General features: G+C 41.4%; 1 protein-coding gene across 1 annotated transcript in view; it reads left to right on the top strand.

The window, feature by feature from the left end:
• dnah10 (dynein axonemal heavy chain 10) overlaps positions 1-18,521 on the top strand; it is a 330,367-nt gene that overhangs the window by 18,486 nt on the left and 293,360 nt on the right. The window contains exons 6-8 of the mRNA XM_060844124.1: positions 2,300-2,519; positions 7,191-7,348; positions 10,812-11,042. Of these exons, the coding sequence (XP_060700107.1) occupies positions 2,300-2,519; positions 7,191-7,348; positions 10,812-11,042 (609 nt within the window). The remainder of the gene's footprint in view (positions 1-2,299; positions 2,520-7,190; positions 7,349-10,811; positions 11,043-18,521) is intronic.

The raw sequence follows: 18,521 nt of genomic DNA, 5'->3' as shown, positions 1-18,521 counted from the left end.
GAGTAAAAGGGTAGCTAGGGAAAGAGTAGATACACTCAAGGACAAAGGAGGGAATTTATGCATGGAGCATTGAGGAAGTGGGTGAAGCCCTTAACAAGTAAGAACAGGGGCATGATGGATGTGAGTCTCAGGAAGGGTGTGTTGTTTTTCTAGGGCACGTCAAGATAAAAAAAGGAAGAGCATTAGAAAGCATTGAAGTAGACAAGACCCTAGGACCTGATGAGTCCTATCCCAGAAAACTGAGGGAGGAGGTGAAGAAATTGCTACGGCCTGTTGCGAAATCTTTGTATCCTCTTTAGTCATAGGAGACATCCTAGAGGACTGGAGAATAGCCAACACAGGTGCTTTGTTTAAAAAGGGCACCAGGAATAGTCAGGGAAATTACAGGCTGGTGAGCCTTACGTCAGTGGTAGGGAAATTATTGGAGAAGATTCTTAAAGATAGGACTTACTTACACTTGGAAAAATATGGACTTATTCATGAAAGGCAGCATTGCATTGTGCAAGGAAAGTTATGTCTCACAACTTTGGTTAAGTTTTTTGAGGAAGTGACAAAGATAATTGATAGAGGCAGACAAAAATGTTGCATTGGGTTGTGAAGGGAGTCATGTCTGCTGACTGCTACTTTTCCATGGTTATGTTGGTGCTCGGGTGTCATTGGAGAAGAAGCACACGATATCCACCAATGCTCTCGATGCCTTTAGAGAAAGGTTTGGTATTTTCCTTGCAAATTCCATTTTGATTTAGCTCCTTCCCACTCTCCCTGCATCTGCCTTATCTTTTGACAGTTTGCATTGCCCTCAACAGTCAGAGGGAAATGGGTCTGGGTGTGTTACTCTTCGGAGGGTCGGTGTGGACTGGTTGGGCCAAAGGGCCTGTTTCTACGCTGTAGGGAATCTAATCTAAACTAATCTAACAGGCTTTGCTCAATTGGAAACAAATGCTTTACTAGTGGCGATTAGTAGAAGAAGGAAAAAAATATTAGAGGTGATTGGTGATGGGAAAAAACTTCAGTGTGTGTAAAAGCACTTATGGGTGTAAAGCAAAGAAATATAAAGCAGACCCCTCTGGGACTAACCTATATATACCACAAGTAGTGGCTCTGTGTTGACATTCAGCAATAAATGTTGCTTTCCAACAGACTTTCTGAATTATGCCACCCTCCTAGTATTTTTATTTCAGCAAGTAGTTAGCGTACAGAATGCACTGCCTATTACTAATTGAGGCAATCAAGAGGGCTTTGGATGATTATTTGGATAGAAATGGCCTGCAAGGATATGAAGAAAAGGTAGGAAATTGGCATGAGGGGATAGAAGCAGTCTGGGCAAGATAGACTGAACAATCTCTTTCTGTAACAATTCTATGATTCTGTGATATGACGTGGATGATAGTAAAATGAAGGCTATTAGATTAGTTTGATCTTAGAGTAGAATAAAAGGCCAGCACAGCATCAAGGGCTGAAGGGCCTGTACTGTGCTATACTATTCTATGAGAAAATGAGGACCACAGCTGGTGGAGATTCGAGTTGAAGAGTGTGGTGCTGGAAAAGCACAGCCAATCAAGCAGAATCTGAGGAGTAGGAGAGCCGACATTTTGAGCATAAGCTCTTCGTCAGGCCCTGATGAAGACCTTATGCTTGAAACATTGACTTTCCGGCTCCTCAGATGATGCTTGTACTGTTCTATGTTCTAAGTGAAGTTTGGATAAAATGTTGGCATCAGTAATGGTAACCATAAAACTGCTAGATTGTTATAAAAACCCAATGATTCACTGTTGCCTACAGGGAGGGAAATCGGCTGTCTCGCTGGTCTGGTCTATTTGTGACTTTTGGCTCACAGCAATGTTGATGATTCCCATAAGGTATTTGGAAGCCCAACAACACCTGAACAGCTTCCACCCTCTGACTATTAAGAACATGTTCAATTTGTCTTTCTACAATCCTATATGGCTGGCCTCACTTTTCCCTACTCTGAACTCTATTGGTCCTTATTCTACCTACTCACTTAGTCCGCCTTTGTCTCTGAGTAACTTCCTGCTCCCATTTACGCCACTTGCTGTTCTCTTAAATTAATGTCACCTGTAACCTTGAATGTACAACTCTCTATTCCTTAATCCATATTCTGAGAAGCAGAAATTTAATAGGTTTGCATTTAGCCAATGAGATTTTTTTTTAACCTGTGCATTTCATGCCTTTTATAAACGTAAACAACTTTTGAAACAAAATTCCTTTGAGGTTTAATGCTACAGATGCTGCTGGATCTAAGTTTTAAACTTATACATGCTTCATTTAATGTTTCTAGGTCTTCATACCACTTTTGACATATCACCATAAAAGTATTGATTTGAAACAAGGTTCATCCCGCTTTTTGAGTGCAATGGCATTTCAGCATGAGAAAAGCAGTCTACCGGATTCAAGAGCAGGAGTGGATTCACGAAATATTCAGTTCGTCAGAGATGAGTTCTTAATAACCATACAGAAGTTCTCAAATCAGGTTCAGAGAACTATTCAACAGGTTGAGGGTCAGTATTTATTGTTAAATGCTACTCCAGCTATGTATTCATATTCAGGATGTATGACATTGAGTCTGGTGTTATATTTTTGAAATTCAACCGATTGTTGTTGTTAAAGTGAAATGCCAGTGCCACGTTAGACCTGTAAATCATGGTGTGAGTGGAAAGGAAAGAATTCTGTGAGAGAGGGTTTTGGAATATAATTTGGACTGAGTCGGATATTTCCTTTGCTTCAGTGATGTGATCAATCCCATAAGTGAGCTGTTGCTTCCTGTGAACTGGAATGTGACCTTGTCCTCCTATTCTGCCCAAAACTGGGGGGTGGGGTGGGGTGGGCTTAACTATGAGCAAATTGAGTAATAAAATTTCTTCCCTGCACATTGTTCCATTGTCATACATGTTCAATTGTAAACTTTCGTTGAGACCTTCAGTGAATGATGTCCTGGAGTCTCCCTGTGATCTCAGAAGTTTTCTTTAATAGTTCTATAATCATAGAATCCCTACAGTTTGGAAACAGGTTCTTTGGTCCAACAAGTCCATAACAACCCTCTGAAGAGTAACTCACCAGACCCATTCCCCAATGCTATATTTACCCCTGACTAATGCACCTAGCCTATGGGCAATTTAGCATGGCCAGTTCACCGAACCTGCACATCGTTTGGATTGTGAGAGGAAACTCATGCAGACACGGGGAGAATATGCAATTCCACACAGACAGTCGCTCGAGGCTGGAATTGAATCTAGGCCTCTGGCGCTGTGAGGCAGCAGTGCTAACCACTGAGCAACCATGCCACCCTTTTTCTATAATAATGGTTCAGCTGCACCCATTGCTGCATTGGCTGTACATTTTGTACAGGCTATTCTCACAGGATGCTAGCCGCAGAATTCTATCGCAATACAATCTGCAACCTCATGGCCTAGCATATAGCCCACCTCATTACCTTCAACCTTGGTTCAATAAAGAGTCAGGACCAGCACCAGGCTTACCTAAAAATAAGGTGCCATTCGGGTGAGGGTAGAAAACAGGAATATTGTTTGACTATCAGCATAAGTGACAATTGGAGCTAAGTGATCCCACAACCAACGGATCATGTCTAAGCTCTGCAATCCTGCCCCATCAGACATGAATTGTGATGGACAATGAACAACTCATTGGAGGTTGAGGCTCCACAAATATCTGCCTCCTCAATGATGGGAAAACCCAGCTCATCAGTGGAAAAGGCAAGGTTAAAGCATTATTAGCAATCTTTAGCCAGAAGTGCTGAGTAGATGGTCTTGGCCTCCTCCAGTGGTCCCCAGTATTACAGGTGCCAATGTGCAGCCAGTTTGATTCACTCCATGTGATATGAAGGAACAGTTGAAGGCACTGGATACTGCAACGGTTATGGATCCTGACAATTTTGGCAATTGTGTACTGAAGTCTTACTTCTTGAAGTTTCCGCATCCCTGAGCAAGGTGTTCCAGTAAAGCAGCAGTATTGGCATCTATCTTCCCTCCATCATAAGGTCAGAAGTGGGGATCTTTGCCAATTATCGTACTATAGTTGGCACTGTTTGTGGGTCCTTGGGTACTGAAGCAGTCCATGTTCAAATACAGTACGATCTTGACAATATCCAGGTTTGGGCTGACAAGTGGCAAGCAGCATTGGTGCCACATAACTGCCAGGCAATGACCATCTTAAATAAAACACAATGTAACCTTGACATTCAATGGTGCTATCATCACTGAATCCCCCACTATCAACATCCTTGAGGTTACCATTGATCAGAAGTTCAACTTGACTCACCACACACACGGTGGCCATAAGAGCAGGTCAAAGGCTAAGAATACTGCAGTGAATAACTCACATCCTGACTCCAAAATGCCAGTCCATCATCTACAAGTCACAAGTCAGGAGTTTGATGAAATACTACCACTTGCCTGTTCCAACAACACTCAAGGAGCTCAACATCATCCAGGACAAATCAGCCCACTTGATTGGCACAACATGCACAAACATCCATTCCCACCATCACTGATGCTCAGTAGCAGCAGTGTGTACTATCTACAAGATGCACTGCAAAAATCACCAAAGATCCTTAAGATCGTGTCTTTTAAACCCATGCCCACTCCATCTAGAAAGATAGGGGTAGCAAAAACATGGGAACAGCACCACCTGCAAATTCTCCTCCAAGCCACTCACTATCCTGACTTGAATGATAATTTATGATTTAATGTCACTTGTACTCTACAATGAACAACACAGTAAAATACAGTGAAAAGCTTAAACTTTCGCTACAATCCAGTACCTTTCAAATACTTCAAGAATAAAAAGAAAAACACAAAGCTGAAAGAAAGTTCATCTTCGTTCCGCCGCTTCTAATATGAGTCCCATGCCAGCTGACCAATGATACCTGCATCGTCACCTGTGCCTTCACTGTCACTGGGTCAAAATTGTGGAATTCCCTCCCTCATGACATTGTAAGTCAACCTACAGAATGTGAACTGGAGTTGTTCAAGAAGGCAGATCACCACCATCTTCTCAAGGACAAGTAGGAACAGACAATAAATGCTGGTCCAGCTGACAATGTCCATGTCTCATGAATGAACAAAAACAAACACAGATATCAGTCCATGACCACCTTCAAATAGAGACAATCTAACCAGTGCTCCTTAACATCCAGTGGCATTACCATCGCTGAATCACTATTATCAACATCCTTCAGGGTTAGTACTGACCAGAAACTTCCACCATCCAGGACAAAGCAGACCTGATTGGTGCCATATCCACAAACATCCATTCCCTCCACCACTGATGCTCAGTAGCAGTAGTGTGTACTATTGACAAAATGTACTGCAGAAATTCACCAAAGATTCTTAGACAGGACTTTCCATCTAGAAGGATAAGGGCAGTAGACAGATGGGAACACTGCACCAATAAGTTCCCCTCCAAGCAACTCAGTATTTGATTTGAAATATATCACTGTTGCTTCCATGTTGCTGGGTCAAAATCCTGGAATTTTTTCCTAATGGCTTTGTGGATCTATATACAACCTGAGGACTGTAGCAGTTCAAGAAGGCACTACTCCCTATATTTTCTCTTATGCTCCCCGTCTCCCTCTTCTGATCCTCACCCTGTAGTCCCTGTCCTGCTCTCACTTACCTTTGTCCTGAAGTCACTTGGTGATCTTGGGCCTCTGGTGAGTGCAGATCCAGTACTCAGTAGCATCTGGCATATGGCCAGAACTGAGGGCTATTCTCTGTCGGCTTGTCAATCACTGGGAAAGATTAACATTATGTTGACTAAATGTGTTCCTTAGTATTTGGTTATGTTACATTGTTTTAGTGTTTTTTAGTATTTCAGCCGCATGTATTTTTGAGAATTTTTGGGAATACATCACATCAAGCCTTGCTTTGTAGTAACCACGGGAAAAAATGAGTGGAACTAAACACACCTATGTGTAACCAATAACACCTTGCTGGGTGTTCCAGATCTGAATGGCTTATTTTATACAGTAACTTTAAAAACATGGCAGAAGTGCATTGAGGTGTGGGGGGGGGGGGGGGGGTCTTTGCATTCTTACTTAGTCAAACATTAACCCACCTTGCAGATCCTTTTTTTTCAAATGTGTTCACAGTCTCTGAGCATCATTAGCTGGTCCACATTTAGTGCCCATCTCTAATGTTCATGTGAAAGTGATGGTGAAGTGCTGTAAGTCCATGTGGTGTAGGTAAACCCACAATGCAGTTAGAAAGGAGTTCCAGGATTTTCATCCTGTGGCACTGAAAGAAAGTCAGAATTATTTGTGGGGAGCTTGCAGGGGGTGGGTGTTCCCATGTAACTGTTGTCTTTGGCCTTCTAGATGGTAGAGCTCATGTATTTGGAAGGTGCGGTCAGAGGAGCCTTGTTGAGTTGCTGCATTGTGTTTTATACATGGTACACACTGCTGCTAGTGAACAGTGATAGTGGAAGGAATGAATGTTGAAGGCGGTGCTATCTGAGTCGGTTGCTCTTGTCCTGGCTGGTTTTCCTTTGCCAGCTATTTTGTTCTAAACTGTTTACATATGCAGAAATTCATTACCTGCAGTAATAAGGCTGCCAAACAATTACATGAAGGCTCAAGTAAGCCAAACTAGCAGCTGAAATGAAAAGGAAAATAATATTAAGAAAAAGTCCATATGTAGTTTGAATACAAAGCTTTTATATAATTGTTTCCTATCAAGTATTGTAACCCAGTTAATACTTTGAGTTGCTGGACATTTTCTGACACTATTCTGATCTGATAACTGTCAGCATCATTGCCATTATTCTCCACTGAAGTGATACATAACTGTGATTATGAGCTGTGTAACTGATTAGAGACACAATGAAAATGTTGGAACATTCGTCTCATATTGTTTGAACTCAGCAACATGCCTCACCTGTTTCAGGCAAGAGTTTGTTGTATAGACATCCTAATCCTACTGAAAAAAGGCAAGAAGTATTAATTACGGAAGGGAACAGTCTCTAATCCTGTTCTTGGATGCATTGATCATTAAATGCAACATGCCAATCTTTGCCCTGTCCCTTCAATTTGCTGTGAGTGAGATGCTCAATAAAACCGCAGGGGGAGCAAGTACTGCTACTGCTTCAGTTTTGGGAGAAATTTGGATATTTGAGTTATTCATATTCATAAATAAACACATTTTCTTTTCTCTCAGGTGAGATCAAGCTCGAGATGCCATCAATTGATCTTGATGCAGATTTTAACCTATTTGCTTTCGACCAAGTTATAATGGATAAACTAGAACAGAGTATAATGAACTGGCAAGTGCAAATTACTACTGCTATTGAAGAACAGCTGACAAAGATGCCTCAGGTGTCGTATACCTATTAGTAACATACATTCTATCTTTTCCAGTGGAGATTTGTCTTGCTATACAGGGATCTCTGATGGAAATACAAAGCTTATATGATTTTATCTAAGCTCTCTTAAGACATTTCATGTTAACCATTTGATTCTTGAGTAAAAATAGTAAAATGTCACTATTATTGCCATTGTTCTCCAGGCTCAAACACTTGTAACTGAAATGCTTTATATTAGAAACTATTGGTGTTTGTGTAAACATCTTTCATGAAATATTAAAATAAAACAAAGAACTGCAGATGCTGGCGATCTGAAACAAAAACAGACATTGTTGGAGAAATTCAGCAAGTCTGGCAGCATCTGTAGGAAGAAAGCAGAGTTAACATTTAGAGTCTAGTGTCTTGACATCAGAGCAGTTCTGACGAAGTCATCGGACACGAGACATTAACTCAACTTTCTTCTCACAGATGTTGCCAGATTTGCTGAATTTTCTCCAGTAATTTGTTTTTGTTCCTTAATACATGCCTTTCTTTGTTTGGATTTCTGGTATTGGTGCCATAATTTCATATTTTTTGTTGCTCTTCTAGCACTTTGCATTTTAAATTCTGTCTCTGCTATCCAGTTCTTTTAAAGTGATGCTCAACCTTGAACAGATTACCATGCTTCACCTTCCTACAAAATTGAAACCTTGTTTTCTCTACTACCTTTATATTCTAATACCGAGCCTAATAAGAGGTTCACTGACAGCAACTCTGAAATTATCAGTTTTATATCTCTCAACCCCGTTCCAAGACCTCTATTCTGTCTGACCTGATGACAGAGGTTTTGTTTTTGTCTTAGTGTCCGATTGGGTTATTTCCATTTCCCAAAGATTTCTTCCCCCGTTCCTTTCTATCCTTTTCCCTGGATTCTTAAAACAACAAACTATTTTGAATCTCTGCCTCAAATCAGATTACCTTCTTAAATATAGAACTTCCACCAGTATGAACACTCATCTCCTCATGAAGGTACTCTTTTACTTGGATAACCTCTTGATCCATTGTGTAGTGATGTTATTCTTGACTAAACCACCATTGCACTTCATTATAGACACGAAGAACTGAATGCAATTATGCAGTTACTGTTTGCTAATTTTACTATTTACTTACTAATTGGATACTTTGCTCTTGCAAGTGCTAACCCATTTGTTGTTTTTTGCTTCATTCTTCTTTACCTTAAGTGTATCTTAAAGAATCCTCTTCATCTCTTGTATGGTATTCTGGTTCTCTGCTTGAATATGAAAATCCTTTGGCACGCACCTCACATATTTCCCTGGATATTTTATATATTCAGGGAATCCTACTTCATCCATATAAACATGGATAGGAGTAGGTCATTTAGCTATCAGTCTGTTAGATTCTAGTTGGTCTGTACTTTCCTTTACTTGCTTCTCTATCATATTTCTTGTTATCCTCTATCACCTAAAGTCTAATACAGAACAAAATCAGAGTACATCAGATGCTGAAGTCTAAAATAAAAACTAAAACATGCTTTCTGTGGAGAGAAACAGACTTAATACTTCAGGTCAAGGATCTTTCAGCAGAACTCAAATCTGAAACATTTTTTATTAACCCATTTCAACCACAGTCTTTTGGCTGTGAGTTCTGAATTTTTTTATTTCCTTTGTAGAGAAACTATACTTTCTGATTTCATGCCTAAATGGTGTTGCTGTGTCATGGCCTTTTATTGTGGACTTCATTCCCAGTGGAAATAGTTTCTTTGTATCAACATTGTTTATTTTCTGGTTGTCTTCTGATTCTATTGTTGCAATTACGAGGGGTTCGACCCCTCGTAATTAAAACCAAATATTCAGAAAAGCACTCCTTGCCTTGTAATCTGTTAAACCTGTGAGTGAGTGAAAGAGAACTCCTAATCTCCACTAATTAAAGAAAAAAAAACACTTTATTTTTCTAACTGTAATAGTGAACACTAAACGAAAACATTAACAAATCCAAGCCTCCTTTTCTTAATTAATTACTATCTGATCCCAACTCAATAAAAATGCTCCAATATCACAATTATTAAACACTAACTTAATTTCGCAAAGTCCATACAGATGGGCTTCTCCCCTCCCTTCACCCTTCCTTCCTCTTCTTCACAACTCTGCTATCTTCTCCCTGGGTCGTCTTCCTTCTTTTTACTGTTTTTACAGGAAAAGATACCTTTTGATAGATATACCTTCGGAAATTTCTTTCAGAGGAAGATGTTAGATGGGCAGTTAGCTGTCCGGCTCTTTGGCAGTTGCTCTGCTGTTCAGTAGCTGTTGCTCTGACCAATTTTCCAAAAGCCCTGGTTTTATGCTCCCCAACATTATTCACTGTCATTGGTCCCATGTTGTCAATATAATAAATTCAAACTCAACTGGGTTTTAGTATCCTAGACATAATTTAAATTAATCGGTTAAATTTGAAGTGTTGTCAAAACAGCAACCAAAAGTCACGTATCCATTTAACAGCCAATTGTCACATGTATCCATTTTGGAGCAGCCTGTCTCTTAGCTGTTCTTCGCGAGTTTTGAGAAGATTTGTAGCTCAGGTTGAGGTTTTGCTTCTTAGCTGTACTTTAAATTACTTTAAAATTTAGAAAACACTTTCTATCTTAAAGTGAACATAGACTTTGTAACACCATATTTTAGAAATAATCACATTGTAGACTTGGAATGTTGACAGTATCTTTTGTTTAGTGTAGCTTGCCATGATTCAAACATAGAGAATGCAAGAGAAATTCAGCAAGCCTGGTAACAGCTGTGGAGAGAGAAACAGTATGATTCCATTTCTGAAGAAGAGCCTTATCTGATTTGAAGTGTTAATTCTGTTTCTACAAGGCCAGCATTCTCTTTGCCTATTTCAGATTTCCAGCATCTGCAGTGTTTTGTTTTTATTGCCTGGTAAGAATACTAAGGTTGATGAACTATTAGACATCACCTGACTCTCTAGTGTAGCTGCACATGATCCCCTGAAGCACTTTAACACAATAATTGGTTCCAGACTAATTAGCTCCTGGTTCTCTACAGACAATGCAGCAATGTATAACAAGCAATATTGAATAACTTGGTCATTTTAGGTTCATAATCAAATCACTCCTCATTCCTCTAAATTCAAGGAGATACAAATTAAAGAAATTAAGCATGATCTCATACTTTAATTTTAAGCCTTGTGAGATACACTGAATCTGTGCAGCAACCTCTGCAAAGCCAGTATATCCATCTTGAGTTTCCAGAACTGATCATTACTACAGGTAGAGTCTGACCAAGGCTCTGTACAGTTAAGCATAGCTTTCTAACTTCCGAATATCTGCTAATTCAGCAAAATACAAATGCCATTTGGGTATGTTTGTGATACAGTGAATGTTTGTACTTTTTTTTTAGGCATTTTAAGATTGAAATCAAAAATTTATTTTTCTTTTTCACAAAGTAATGTATGAGTCTACTCCTTAGGGTAATAGTCCGTTAGCAGAGATTGATTTCTGGCGTGAACGTAATGCTACCCTCAGTGCTCTCAATGAACAGTTGAAACTGCCTGTGGTGAAGAAGATTGTTGACTTTGTGAGCAGAGTTGACCAAGGTTTAATCCAGAACCTCAATTTAATCATTACTGACCTCAACAAGTACCATGTGGAAGCTGCAGACAATGTCAGATTCCTTTCAACCCTTGAACGACATTTTAAGGTAATGACAATTTGCTCATTTTCTTTAATTTAATAGATAAAACCAGTGATTGTTTTGAGATGCTCCTCTCACCCGTTGGCTCAGTTGATAAATTATATTAATGAGCAAGAATAAGATTGTGTTGGGTCCACATTTATTTCTATTACAGTGAGCATTGCACTGGGACAAAATTCTCTTCCATGGGCTAGGAAAGAAACTTTGTTTGAAGTTATGGAATCATTAATATTGTGAACCTATCACATATGTGAGAGGGGAGAGATCCAAGAGTCCAGAAGGGCAATTTATTTCACACAGAAGGTGGTGAATGTCTGGGACAGGCAGACAGAGGCAGGGATGGAAGGAAATAAAATGTTGTCACTTAAGAAACATGTAGACAGATACATGGTTGTGATAGATATGGAGGGATATGGTGAAAGTGAAGACTGCAGTTGCTGGAGATCAGATATGGACCAAACGCAGGCAAATGGGACTAGTTTAAATTGTGAAAACTGCATGGCATGGGCCAATTGGGCTCGTTTCCATGCTGTAGACATCTATAACTCTGTGACTGTATCTGTTATTTTAGAGATGGTTGTGTTATCTGTTTTTGATATTGTTGAATAAGAGAAAAAATATGATGGAGAGCACAGAGGAAATCTCCCCTGCTGGAAATCACAGCAGGTCAGGCAGCACCCGTGGAGAGAGAGAGAGAAAGATAATGTTTTGAGTCTAGATAGCTCTTTGTCAGAGCTGATGTGAAGCATGGCGGGGATAGTGGGTATGGTGGCTCAGTGGTTAGCACTGCTGCCTCATAGCACCAGGAACCTGGTTTGATTCCAGCCTCGGGTGACCGACTGTGTGGACTTTACATGTTCTTCTGCTATCTGCAGGCAATAAACAAAGAAAAAGCTAATGCCTGTAAAAATGGTATGTCAATTGGTTGAACCAGCTCAGTCAGGTAGCCTTGAGGAGGTGTTTATTTAGTGTATCTGTGATAGTTTTCTTGAATACTATGTAATGGAACCAACGAGGGAGTAAGCTATCCTAGATTTGGTCTTGTGTAATGAGACAGGAATAAATAATGACCTCATAGGTAGGGATCCTCTTGGAAGGAGCGATCACTGTATGGTTGAATGTAGAGTGTGAAAATAAAATCCAATACCAGGGTCCTGTGCTTGAACAAGGGAGACTATAATGGGATGAAGGAGGAATTGGCTAAAGTGGACTGGAAGCAAAGACCTTTTGGTGGGACAGTTGACAAACAGGGGAGGACTTTCAAAACAATTTTACAAAGTGCTCAGCAAAAGCACCCATCCCACTCTGCGTTTTGGAGAGACCATTCCCTCCAGGACTCCCTTGTCAGATCCACACTCCCCACCAGCCCACAGCCCACTCCCAGGACCTCCCCCTGCCACCACAAGAATTGGAAAACCTGTGCCCACACCTCCTCCGTCACCTCCACCCAAGGCCCCAAAGGATCCTTCCACATCTGTCAGAAATTTACCTGTACTTCCACACACGTCATCTACTGTATCCGTTGCACCCGATGTGGTCTCCTCTACATTGGGGAGACAGGACACTAACTTGTTTCTGAGAACATCTCTGGGACACTCGCACCAACCAACCCCATCGCCCTGTGGCTGACCACTTTAAGTCCCCCCTCCCACTTCACCAAACCCTAACTACCTGATGCCTGGAGAAAGAATGCCTCATTTTCTGCCTTGGGACCTAGCAACCACATGGGATTAATGTGGATTTCACAAGTTTCCTCATGTCGTCTCCCCCCATCTTATCTCAGTAACAAGCCTCCAACTCAGCACCGCCCTCTTGACCTGTCCATCTTTGTTCCCACCTATCCATTCCACCCTCCTCTCTGATCTATCACGTTCCCCCACCACCAACTTCATCTACCTATCACATTTTCAGCTACTTCCCCCCCAGCCACACCCCCATCCCATTTATCTCATAGGCCCCTGGACCATAAGCCTCATTCTTGATGAAGGGTTTATGCCCGAAACATCGATTCTCCTTCTTGGATACTGCCTGACCTGCTGTGCTTTTCCAGCACCACACTTTTGACTCTGATCTCCAGCATCTACAGTCCTCACTTTCTCCCATAGAGATGAAGATAGGTGAGTACCTGAAAGCATTCAATATAATGAAAGAGGTAGTGTTGGTCAAGCTAATGGAGCTAAGGATAAACAAGTCTCTTGGCCCTGATGGAATGCATCCCAGGGTACTAAAAGAGATGGTGAGAGAAATAGCAAATGCACTTGTGCTAATTTTCCAAAATTTGCTGGACTCTGGGGCAGTTCCAGAAAATTGGAAAACAGCAAATGTAATGCCACTGTTTAAAAAGGGCGGTTAGCTTAACTCCTGGAGCGGGAAAGATGCTTCGGTCTGTTATCAAGGAAGAATTAGCAAGGCATCTAGATAGAAATTATTCCATTGGGCAGATGCACTTTGGGTTCATGAAGGGCAGGTCATGCTTAACTAATCTTTTGGAATTCTATGAAGACATTACAAACACGGTGGACAACGGGAACCCAATAGATGTGGTCTACCTAGATTTCCAAAAGGTCTTCAACAAAGTGCCACGCAAAAGGTTGCTCCATATGATAAAGATGCTTGGCATTATGGGTAAAGTATCAGCATGGATAGAGGATTGGTTGACTAACAGCAAAGAGTGAGGATAAATGTGTGCTGTTCTGATGGGAAATCAGTAGCTAGTGGTTTTTCTGAGGGATCAGTGTTGAAACTGCAATTATTCACAATTTACATGGATGAAATGGAATTGGGGATCACATGTAATGTGTCAATGTTTGCAGATGACACTCAGATGAGTGGCAGGGCAAAGTCTGCAGAGGACTGTGAAACTTTGCAGAGGAACATAGATACTTTAAGTGAGTGGGCAAAGGTGAAATCATGCACCTTGGTAGGAGTAACAGTAAAAACGATTATTACTTAGAGTCATAGAGTCATAGAGATGTACAACATGGAAACAGACCCCCTTCAGTCCAACTTGCCCATGCCGACCAGATATCCCAACACAATCTAGTCCCACCTGCCAGGACCTGGCCCATATCCCTCCAAACCCTTCCTATTCATATACTCATCCAAATGCCTTTTAAATGTTGCCATTGTGCCAGTCTCCACCACATCCTCTGGCAGCCCATTCCATACACATACCACCCTCTGTGTGAAAAAGTTGCCCTTAGGTCTCTTTTATATCTTTCCCCACTCACCCTAAACCTATGCCCTCTAGTTCAGGACTCCCCGACCCCAGGGAAAAGGCTTTGTCTATTTGTCATATCCATGCCCCTCATAATTTTGTAAACCTCTATAAAGTCATCCCTCAGCCTCCGACACTCAGGGAAAACAGCCCCAGACTGCTCAGCCTCTCCCTGTAGCTCAAATCCTCCAATCCTGGCAACATCCTTGTACATCTTTTCTACACCTTTTCAAATTTCACAACATCTTTCCGATAGGAAGGAGACCAGAACTGCATGCAATATTCCAACAGTGGCCTAACCAATGTCCTGTACAGCCACAACATGACCTCCCAACTCCTGTACTCAATACTCTGACCAATAAAGGAAAGCATACCAAATGCCTTCTTCACTATCCTATCTACCTGCGACTCCACTTTCAAGGAGCTATGAACCTGCACTCCAAGGTCTCTTTGTTCAGCAACACTCCCTAGGACCTTACCATTAAGTGTATAAGTCCTGCAAAGATTTGCTTTCCCAAAATGCAGCACTGAGCATTTATGTGAATTAAACTCCATCTGCCACTTCTCAGCCCATTGGCCCATCTGGTCAAGATCCTGTTGTAATCTGAGGTAACCCTCTTTGCTGTCCACTACACCTCCAATTTTGGTGTCACCTGCAAACTTACTAACTGTACCTCTTATGCTGACATCCAAATCATTTATGTAAATGACAAAAAGTAGAGGGCCCAGCACCAATCCTTGTGGCACTCCACTGGTCACAGGCCTCCAGTCTGAAAAACAACCCTCCACCACCACCCTCTGTCTTCTATCTTTGAGCCAGTTCTGTATCCAAATGGCTAGTTCTCCCTGTATTCCATGAGATCTAACCTTGCTAATCAGTGTCCCACTGAATTGTAAAAAGTTGTAGCATGTCGCTATATAGAGGGCCCTGGGTGTCCTTGTGCATGTGTCACAGAGGGTTGATCTGCAGGTGCAACAAGTAATTAGGAAGACAAATGGAATTTTATCCTTCATTGCTAAAGGGATTGAGTTGAAAAGCAGAGAGGTTATGTTGCAGATGTATAGGGTGCTGGTGAGGTCACACCTGGAGTACTGTGTGCAGTTTTGGTTTCCTTACTTGAAAAAAAAGTACTGGCACTGGAGGGGGTGCAGAGGAGGCTCATTAGGTTGATTCCGGAGTTGGGGGGGTTGATTCCAGATTTGAGGGGGTTGTGGAGAGACTGAGTAGACTGGGATTATAATCACTGGAATTTGGTAGAATGAGGGGGGATATTATGGAAACATATAAAATTATGAAGGCAATAGATAAGATAGACATAGAGAAGATGTTTCCACTGGCAGGTGAAACTAGGATAAGAAGGCATAGGCTCAAAATTAGCAGGAGCACATTTAGGACTGAAGTGAGAAAGAACATCTCTGTCCAGGGGGTTGTCAATCTATGAAATTCCCTGCCCAGTGAGGTAGTTGACATTACTTCAGTAAGTGTTTTTAAAGCTAAGATAGATTTTTTTTGAACAATAAAGGAATTAAGGCTTATGGTGAGAGGGTGGGTAATTAGAACCGAGGCCACAAAAGATCAGCCATGATCTTATTGAATGGTGGAGCAGGCTTGAAGGGCTAAACTAGTTGCTCCTAGTTCTTACGATCTTATGTTATCTACATTGGTTTCCTCCCACAGTCCAATGATGTGCAGGTTAGGTGGATTGGCCATGCTAAATTGCCCATTATGGCCAGGGATGTGTAGAGTCGTAGAGTCCTACAGGACGGAGACAGTCCCATTGGCCCAAACTGGTCCATGCCGACCAAAATGTTCATCCACGCTAACCCCATTTCCAATGCACTTGGCCCATTTCCTTCTAAACCTTTCCTATCCATGCATTTGTCCAAATGCCTTTTAAATGTTGAGGTGTTTGATAAGGTTCCCCATGGTAGACTCATTCAGAAAGTAAAGAGGCATATAAAACAGACAAATTTGGCTGTCTGGATTCAGAATTGGCTGGCGCATAGAAGACAGAGGGTAGTAGATAGAAAGTATTCAGCAAGAGTTTGGTGACCAATGGTGTTCCACAGAAATCTGTTCTGGAACCTCTGCTGTTTGTGCTTTCTATAAATGACTTGGATGAGGAAATGGAAGAGTGGGTTAATAAGTTTGCCGATGACACAAATGTTGATGGAGTTGTGTATAGTGTGGGAGGACTGCTGTAGGTTGCAAAGGGACATTGACAGGATGCAGAACTGGGCTGTTAAGTAGCAGATGGAGTTCAACCTGGAAATGTATGAACTGATTCATTTTGGAAGGTCGAATTTGAATGCAGAGTTCAGGGTTAAAGGCAGGATTCTTGATAATGTGGAGGAACAGAAGGATCTTGGGGTCCATATCTATAGGTCCCTCAAAGTTGCCACCAAAGTTGATAAGTTGTTAAGAAGTGATGGTGTGATAGCTTTCATTAGCAGGGGGATTGAGTTTAGGAGCCGTGAGGTTATGCTGCAGCTCTGTAGAGTCCTGTTTAGTCTGGTTGCCTCATTTTAGGAAGGATGTGGAAGCTTTAGAGAGGGTACAGAGGAGATTTGCCAGGATGCTGCCTGGACTGGAGGGCATGTCTTATGAAGAAAGGTTGAGAGAGCTAAAGCGTTTCTCATTGGAGCAAAGAAAAGTGAAAAGTGACCTGATAAAGATGTACAAGATGATGAGAGGCATAGATGGAGTTAATAGTCAGAGACTTTTTCCCAGAGCAGAAATGTCTATCGCAATGGGGCATAATTTTAAGGTGATTGGAGGAAGTTTTAGGGAAGATGTCAGAAGTTGATTCTTTACACAGAGTAGTGGGTGCATGGAATGCACTGCCAGGAGTGATAGTCAAATCAGATATATTAGGGACATTTAAGCAATTCTTGGATAGGCACATTAATGATAATAAAATGAAGGGTATGTAGGTTAGTTTGATCTTAGAGTAGGATTAAAAGTCAGCACGACATCAAGGGTCTGTTCTATGTTCTATTTTTGCTTCTGCTGGCAGCTCATTCTGTATGCATGCCACCCTCTGTGTAAAAAGGTTGCCCCTCAGGTTCCTTTTCCTCTTTTCCCTCAAACTTTAAAGTGATGCGCTTTCGTCCTCGATTCCCCACCCCAGGAAAACAGACTAAGAGCATTCAACCCTATCTATGCCTCTCATGATCTCATACACTTTCATAGGATCCCCCCAGAGTGTCCTATGCTCTAAAGAAAAAAGTCGTAGCTTATCTAACCTCTCCCTATAATTCAGACTGTTGAGCCCTGGCAACATCCTTGTAAATTTCTTCTGCACTCTTTCCAGTTTGATAACACCTTTCCTGCAGAAAGGTGACCAAAACTGAACACAGTACTCCAAATGAGGCCTCACCAATGTCCTGTACAACTGCAACATAACTTCTCAACTTCTATACTCAGTGCCCTGACTGACGAAGGCCAGTGTGCCAAAAGCTTTCTTCACTGTCCTGTCTACTTGTGACTCCACTTTCAGAGTAGCTGAACTCCAAGGTCTGTATATTCCACAACTCTCCTTAAGGTCCTACCATTCACCATGAAAATCCTACCTTGATTTGACTTTCCAAAATGAAAGACTTATCTTTATTAAACTCCACTTGCCATTTCTCAGCCCACTTCCCTAGCTGATCAAGGTCCTGCTGCAATTTCTGATACATTTCCTCACTGTTCACAATATTGCCTATTTTAGTGTCATCTGCAAACTTACTAATCATGCCTTGTACGTTCTCATCCAAATCATTAATATAGATAACAAACAGCAATCAGCCCAGCAATGACCCGGAGGCACTCCATTAATCACAGGCCTGCAGTCGGACTAGCATCCTTCCACTATTACCCTCTACTTCCTACCATCAAGCCAATTTTGTATTCAAGTTGCCAGCTCCCCCTGGATTCCATGCGATTTAACCTTCCAGAGCAGCCTACCATATGGAACCTTGCTGAAATCCATTTAGACTACATCTACCGCACTCCCTTATCAACCTTTCTGGTCACTTCTTCAAAGAACTCTAACAAATTTGTGAGGCATGATCTCCCACTCTCAAAGCCATGCTGACAACTCCTAATAAAGCCCTGTCTTTCCAAATGCATGTATATGTCATCTCTCAGAATCTTCTCAAGTGACTTACCCACCACAGATATTAGGCTTACTGGTCTATAGCTCCCAGGTTTTTCTTTGCATTCCTTCTTCAATAAGGATGCAACATTAGATAGTCTTCTGGGACCTCACCTGTGTCTAATGATG

The sequence above is a fragment of the Hemiscyllium ocellatum genome, chromosome 24 (assembly GCF_020745735.1).
Source record: "Hemiscyllium ocellatum isolate sHemOce1 chromosome 24, sHemOce1.pat.X.cur, whole genome shotgun sequence".
NCBI lineage: Eukaryota > Metazoa > Chordata > Chondrichthyes > Orectolobiformes > Hemiscylliidae > Hemiscyllium > Hemiscyllium ocellatum.
This window is presented reverse-complemented; position numbering and strand designations above follow the sequence as displayed.